Source organism: Pygoscelis adeliae, unplaced genomic scaffold (genome assembly GCF_000699105.1).
Source record: "Pygoscelis adeliae isolate BGI_AS28 unplaced genomic scaffold, ASM69910v1 Scaffold485, whole genome shotgun sequence".
In the NCBI taxonomy this organism is placed as follows: Eukaryota; Metazoa; Chordata; class Aves; order Sphenisciformes; family Spheniscidae; genus Pygoscelis; species Pygoscelis adeliae.
Genome location: NW_008824803.1, coordinates 606,878 through 614,709, shown reverse-complemented (window position 1 = coordinate 614,709; position 7,832 = coordinate 606,878). Strand labels below are relative to the sequence as shown.

Below are 7,832 nucleotides of genomic sequence, written 5' to 3'. Positions count from 1 at the left end.
CTGAATATGGTTCTGTAGTGCAGCTGGTTGCAAAACCCTTGAGAGACAATGCAGCCTTTGGCTGAACAATATGCAGGGTCTGGTTCAAAACCTTACAGTTGGTGATCTGCTCTACCAATGACCATAAAGTGCGTAGAGTTATTGCCTCTGCAAGAACAAAACCCAATTCACCATTCTTGTTCTGTCTGAGAAGAGGAACTAAATAAAAATGGGGATGTTTCCCTAAGAGAAGCATGAAGTCATATCTCAGTGAGGTACATAAAAGGGATCATATTCTAGCAGACGAAACATTAAAATGTGATAAAGCAGGTCAAAGAAGAATTTCAGGAGCAATAAGCAAAACGCAACAAAATATTTCTTCAAACACATGCAGAGAAGGTCTATAGGACAAATAGATGATCAGCATCTAAAAAGACCACTCAGAGAGCATAAGGTTTCATTGAAGAAATTAGGTGAGTTCTTTGTACCTCTTTGCCATAGAATTGCTGAAGAAGTGTCTGTGCTGGAATCTTTCTTCACAGGGGTCTTTGATAGTCTAATTTATACTGAGGCATCAGTAGAATATGTTGTAGAACAGATGAAATGCCTACTAACAGACCTCCAGCACCAGTAACTAGTAGAAACAGCATAATTTTTCTCTTAAAACCAGATTTTTTACTTCTGTATTAAGGATAAAAGACCACACATAATTGAATAAGAAACTTCTTTCCAGCCAAACTTCTGGGTTAGAATTTGACTTGAGTCTCCTGTGCCTTTTTTATTCCAGAGAAGGCATTAACCAAGACCTGATACACTTACCGCCCTGCATCACTGAGCATTTCATTGAGCTGCTGTGTCAGTACAGCCCAGACCAGGTTTTGGAGATGCTTAAAGTTCTGGAATACTGCAGACTGGAAGAAACCATCCAGGTAGGAAAGACATGTATAAGGACAGGGGCTAGGGGAAGCATTCAGATCAGCTCCTACCTCTTTAAAGTACTGTAAAAGTACTTTCACCTAGGTTGTGGATTAGTTCCTGGGTACTCTTCCAATCCATTTCCTACACTGTTTGTCCCCTCGAGCTGCTAAACTGCTCTCTTGCAGCATGGTTAGCTATATTTAATATGCTAATTCTGAATTTAGTCTCAGGGCTAATAAGAAAAGGCCATTAGTGCGCTAAAGCTATTGAGTAACTGCAGAATGCAGATTGGCTGTGTTAATGTTGATTAGTATGTTGAAGGTATATGAAATCATGGGCCTGGGGTTTTTGGAAAGCAACACTGCCAAAATTTGGCTAGCGCTGGGAGAGCAATTATTTCTTCCCTTTATGAAAATGTTAACAATAGTCTGTCCTTGATCTTGATTTATAGATTTGTTTTTTTTTTTTTTTTTTTAAGATTTTAATGCTGGTGGTGGCAATACTGCAAGTTGAGAAACAAATGCAGTATAGCTGGGGGGAGGAGGGGGAAGAAGTAGGAGTGCTCGGACTTGGGTAACGTGCCTGTGACCACATGGAGACACAATCCTTTCTGACCATCTGGTCATCATTGTCTTGTGGAGTAAACAAACACTGGCAGATTTTTTAAGATCGACGTTCACCTTTTTTTTTTTTTTTCTTTTAACTCAGATAACCCAGAAACATCAGCTCCATGAAGCTTCTTCATATTTACTGGAGAAGAAGGGAGATATCCATGGTGCCTTTCTGGTTATGCTTGAGGTACAGTACACTGAAATCCTGAATGTGGCATTTATGCCATCCCAGCATGGCATGACATGCCATCAGCATGATGGCATATGTTACAGTTTGATATTGTCATTGCTTCCCAATTTGTTTCCACTAGAATCCATGGAAGCATTTAGCTTCTGTCAAATAACAGTATGTTGTCTGCAGACTCGGCAGATCAGTGTATTCTTCCAGCGTGTCTACAAACATCTAGTAGATACTAGATGCTGAAATTTGTTTTTCTTAATCAAAAATCATCTTTGAGCTTCTGTTTTCCTTTCCATATTTGGAAAGACATTTATGCTATGTTAGTCATTTTGGGGAAGAAAATGAGGGTAAGCCTTTGTAACCATACCTTTTAAAAACACTTCTGTCAAGATTCTGCAAGTTTACTGTTCTGAGTTCTCTCTTTTGTTTCAGCGATTGCAGAGCAAGTTGCTGATGCTTACACAAGATGATGAAAGTAAGAGTTATCAAGTGAAATTCCATTTTCTATTAAAAAGAGATAAACACAAAAATGTGAAGTGCATATGTCTGACACCTGGCATAATGAGATCCTCTTTCAGGTTTCTAGGTATTGCAGTGACATTTTTAAAATTTATATTCACATGGCTGTGGTAGTTATTCTGATGACACTTCCTTACCTCTAGCAAGATCAGAGTAAACAAAATGTGATGGTTTTTTGTGTGTGTGGTCATCTGCCCTGTTAGCTCTTTTGATTGTGATCGTTACTCTTACTGGCTTACCAGACACGTTTCCTATGTTAGAATCCATTCAGACTCATTACTGAGCTTTAGCAGGCATTATATATGAACAGTGATGAGAGACATCTGGAAGTAGCTTTTTTTTTTTTGAAGCAAATTTCTCAGAGAAACAAGACTCTTCTGCCTACAGAAAATGAGTATATGCACAGGTGTACTGTTCACTAGCCCAAGGACTCATGGGCACCTAATTAAATGCAGTGCCCATATTTGTTACTTAATTGTATCCTAAACCACAGCTAAGATCTTCCTTATTCAATTACACAAAATGTTTTATATGCCCAATTTATTGTGCTATTCAGGAGTGCCAAAAATTCAAGTGCCAAAAATCAGGACCTGTCTTTATAATTTAGTTGCTCACTGTAGTGAACAGATTTTAGAAGAACAGCATGATTTTATTTTGCAGAATGATTGAGAGTTAACATATCTAATGGTTTTTATAATTTCAATTTGTTTTTTCCCAAAAAAACTTAGGCTCAGCCGAACTCCTCTTGCTAGAAAACATTGAAGATACTTTAATGAAAACAATTGCCCTTTGCCAGAGGAATTCACACAATTTAGACCAGCAACAGCGAGAGGTAAGGTAATAAAAAAACGTATCACTAAAATCAACAAAGGCCTCTGCATCTCCTGAAACGTTCTCTTCACGTGCTTCTTCCTTTCCCTGTCTATTGGATACTGATATGTCTCAAGCAGTCATTGTTTTCCTCTGCCTTGTGTTCTTGCAGTGGTTCAGGTTTCAGACCCACAAGAGAGAAATCCTCACTTGTAAGGATGGAGCACAAAATAAAGTGCATATCAGCAGTGGAGAAGCAGTGAGACAACATCCTTTCCCCCATTTTTAGCTCCAGTTGAAATTTTGGCTTGAATGTCAATCAGACACTAAAGAAGGCATAGTAAGGTTTGAGCCAGCTTTATGGTGGCACAAAGCTGATGCTGCTGTTACTGTGGCTGCAGAATATTGCTGTTCTGAATATGTTCACAAATCCTGAATTTAATGTCAGCCTGGCCTTTGAGGGGTGGAGACAACACAGCTTGCTTGAGCTCTTGCAGAGGGAACTGGGTTTGCCTGTCTCCTTGTACTGAGGTTGCATTTCCATTTTGCCAACATCAGTGACACAGAAGGCATCTTTACTCCTAAGATTATGCATAACTTACATAACTGAACTCAAACCTGAGATCGTTGTTCCTGTGTCTGAAGAGGTGGCATGTCTGGAAGTCAAGAATTCTGTAATTTCTTCTGAGCGCTGTCCAGTGTATGAGGTGACCTGCTTGGTTTCTTCTCTTAAATGAGATCATATTGTGCAACAGATAGCTGCTGTGTTTTATTGAAGAGGTGTCTGTGTGCACACCCTGAGTGCTTATGGCCTGCCTGCCTAATTGGATAGATTTGAGTTAGTGTTTGCTCTCACTCTGGGTCCTGTTCCACCTGCTGGAATTGCTTTGTTGATGCCCAAGTAAGATTTTACTCTGGTCACCAAATGAAGGACCAGCTTTCCCAGTACAATATTATGCAAATTTTCACAACTCCTGTATACTGCCTGGGGAATTTAGATGCCCCTTTCCAGTTGGGATCCATTTATTGTGCTACCTGTTATGTAAGCAATCCCTACACCAGAGAGTTTGCATCTCACATGGAGAAGTAGTTGGGGACTGAATGAAGTAGAAGTAAATTTCTTCTGTTATCACAATTCCAGTAAAGAAACAGGTGGGAATGGAGAAGAGGGAACAACAGGAGCCAAAGGTCTTCTGTGCTCAGACCCCAATGAAACAGTATCTTAATCTAAGATATGAGCAATTTAGACTGAAAGCAGATCCCCAAGTGTTTTGCTCTGAAGTTATTTTAACATGTTTCAGTTCTGTTCCATTGCAGTCATGAGAAATGTAGTTCTGTTCTTCAGAATGTGGAAGTGAGTCTTTGGAAATAGACTCTGACATTGCTCACAGCTCATTTTTAGTACTGTCATGTTCTTACTGGTTTTTTCCTCACATTCAATTATTTCAGGCCCTCTGGTTTCCCCTGCTGGAGGCTATGATGTCCCCACAGAAATTATCTGGTTCTTCACAGTGTCGATACTCCGAATGTAAGTATTTTGGCCTTTGTGACCCCAAATATTAATCAAAATCTGTGTGCTGTCTCTCCTCCTCTACTGAATGAATAGAAGAAAAGCAGTTTTATTACTCAATTCCTAAATTCGCTGCTCCTGCAGTAGATCTGAACTGCAGTGGCTGTAGGACTGAGCTCAGGTTGGGCATTTGGTAGGCTACAGCAGTCAGATCCTTTCTTTTTAGTCCTGAGTGGAAGAGGAACCCTGCCACAGCCTCTGCTCATAATCTGGTTCCATTGAGGATGGTGTCTATGAAAAAGCCAAGGTGCACAGCATGTACAAAGGTTTTCTAGGTTGTAAGTAGGTTGCAGACTGCACTTTGGGAACTTCTGACATAATACACTGTCATCTTCCATGCCTAGCCTTTTTGTATGCTTATCCCTGCACCTGTCTATTGTATATAAAATCAGTAGAACTTGAATACACCAGCTAAATTCTCTACTGCAGTTCTAGTGCCCTGAATCTGTTGTGAGTGTCAGCAGCACATCTTGAAAAGCCTCCCTTTATGGGAGACTTAAGACTAGTTAAAAAGGGGTTCAGATACTGTGGTCTTGGGACAGAATAATGTCTTCTGGTCCACTCCAGCCCTGTGGTCCACAGTGACTGCAGTTGTGTGTGGTTAAGGATCACAACATAGTACAAGTAAGTGTGGTGGTGATCATGCTGTCTGTCCTCCCTCTCTTTCTTTCCTTCCAGTGACCGTTCTGGACTCCTGGGGATAGTCTTGCAGAACCCAAAAATATAAACCACCTCTCTTCCCTCAACTCATTTTTTCCTCTAAATTCAGAATGTCCCCTAGATTATCCATTTTTGGGAGCTAATGCGTGTAGAAAAGTAATCATCTGAAGTGATAACAGAAATGATAAGAGGATAATACACTTGGATCCTGCATAACTATTTTGTTTTCGTTCCTAATGTGCATACTTCCCAAACTGCTCTAACTGGCTAATTATCCCCACAAAGAAGCTGAATTGCTGGGTCCGTGCATATCTCAATATTGACTCTTTCTTACTTTGGGGAACTGCGGATCAAGAACAAGTTTCATGCAAAGGTTAATGCTAGGAAGTTTTAGAGGCTATGGGACTATAACGTGCAGAAGGCATCCAAATTAGTTTTTGGTAGCAGTAGGAAAAGTGAATGACAGTGCTACAAAGTAAGTCTCAAAATGTGAACGTTTACTGTAGGTAGGGTGTGGGAGGGGAAGGGAGAGGCATCGTGATGTCAAAAACTTTTAAATACACTTTCTGATACAAAAAGCTGTGTGTGCTTAGTGCAAAACATGTACGGAAGAAAAAAATGTATATAACAACCATTTTCAAACTAGAAGACATGAACTGAAATAAAACTCTCCTAATCTGAAACATTGATCTCTCTTTACTCCTTGAATCCCAATGAACTGGGATGGCTTTTATGGGTGGCTTTTATGTTTGATATTTCAGCTTTGAAGAGTTTGACAATGCAAGTGCTGAACAACATGGCTGCATTTATCGCTCTTCCTTCAATCCTGCAGAGAATTCTACAGGTGAGTTTCTGAAGAGAAGAAGCTTTTACCAAGCTGTGCTGCTCAGTTATTGGGAAGAGCTGAACACGTTCCTGATGTGATAGCAATTTCCATGTCTTTAAAGATCAGATTAGCTAATTGTCTGGTTCAAAGTATTTCAGTAAAAGTTCAGCTGGTGAGCTATAAGTTGGAAAAGCTGATAGAATGACCTGGAAGACTTGACACTCTGAGGAGACGTGTGAGCACACATAGACCTGTGAGAAGATAATTGAGGTAATTTCTGCAAACCAAATAAAATATCTCAAAGGTTGCAATTACTTTGAACTGAAACTTAGCAGTTTTAGGGGCAAAGCCACTATGAATTTCTCAAAACTTGGAACTAAATTTGTTGAAAGCCATTTAGCTAAGGCTCTGGGATGGACAGTTGTGAAAACACTACAGCAAAATTTGTAGGCTTTGGAGAAAGAGGTCAAGACTGGGCCATTTTGATTGATGGTGCAATGTATTATTTTAGACATGTTTGTTAGTGAGCAGCAAACATCTTGTAGAAGAGTTGATTTCAAAACGGGATCATGGGTTGAGTGATCACAGGCAGATATGATTTGTTAATTTGCAAAATAGACGAAAGATGAGGTTGGGATTTAATAGCAAACCTTGAGAAATGCAGAAAATGAATTAGAGAAATTGTCTGCATTGTGGAGTGGAATGATTGAAGGGTTGAGAAAGTGTTGAATTACTCTTCAGTGTTTCTATTCCAGATGAAAGAAGAAAATGTAGAAAAGGGCTTACAGGCTTCACAGGGTGAACACACACCTCTAGCAACCTATTAGTTTGATCTTAATATTATGCACAATCTTGGATTTTGGAAAAAATCATAAAGACAGTGAAAAATGTTGTAGAAGAGTGGATAGAAAGCGTGATTAATGAAATATGGTTTTATCAAAGGTAGAAAGTGTCGAGCAAACTTAATGCCTCTTCAGTAACTTATTTTGTCTAGTTTTAACTGGGGCATTAGATATAGTTTCCTATTGAGCTTTGTTTGATGTTTAATGTAGGCAGGAAATGATACAGAAGCTGTGAATGAATAAGTGGGGACTTTGACAAGGGAAGCTTTCCTGGGTTGTGTTGAGAATTACCAGAATGGGGCAAGAGGCAAACCAGCGACCACTGTGAAGATAACACAACCGGGAGGTGTTACAGTGTGGAGGAAGATCCTGTTCTCCCTTGGGAAGAATAGAAATTCGTTTGCAGTCTTCAAATATTTCATCCCATTTCTGTTCTTACAGACTTTTTTAGTAGAAATAGAAAAACCCTTTTCTAGAGGCTGGCATTCATGTCCTGGAGGCAACAGATGAGTGAAATGTATTTGTCACTTGTACAGGGAAGTGGCTGGTGTGATGGCACTATTGCAAAGGATAATGGGATGCTTACGGTGCATCAGGTGAAGTAGTTTTACTAGGGACAGAAATGTGTAAGGCATTATTTAAAGCAGCATGTGCAACTCTGGTCACTGGGTTTGGAGGCAGGGGGAAATTGCTCCTACTCTTTCCATTTCTCTGGCCAGCCTTACAAATTCAGTCTGACAAAACAGAGATTTAAAAAGGCAGATGTTTTTGTACAGCTAGAGCAAAAAATGGGGAGAGATGACGACTTCTTAAAATGCATTCAGAGAGAAGGTCTGAATTCCAAGTAAAGAACATTAGTATCAGAACTTCATAAAATAGGAGTAGTAATTGGTATCTTGTAACTCAGAAACAGGTG

At 39.7% G+C, this 7,832-nt stretch overlaps 1 protein-coding gene across 1 annotated transcript in view; it reads left to right on the top strand.

Annotated features, from left to right (window-relative positions):
- VPS8 (vacuolar protein sorting 8 homolog (S. cerevisiae)) overlaps window positions 1-7,832 on the top strand; it is an 88,933-nt gene that overhangs the window by 59,677 nt on the left and 21,424 nt on the right. The window contains exons 35-40 of the mRNA XM_009324006.1: window positions 767-908; window positions 1,606-1,695; window positions 2,122-2,164; window positions 2,937-3,040; window positions 4,468-4,546; window positions 6,010-6,092. Of these exons, the coding sequence (XP_009322281.1) occupies window positions 767-908; window positions 1,606-1,695; window positions 2,122-2,164; window positions 2,937-3,040; window positions 4,468-4,546; window positions 6,010-6,092 (541 nt within the window). The remainder of the gene's footprint in view (window positions 1-766; window positions 909-1,605; window positions 1,696-2,121; window positions 2,165-2,936; window positions 3,041-4,467; window positions 4,547-6,009; window positions 6,093-7,832) is intronic.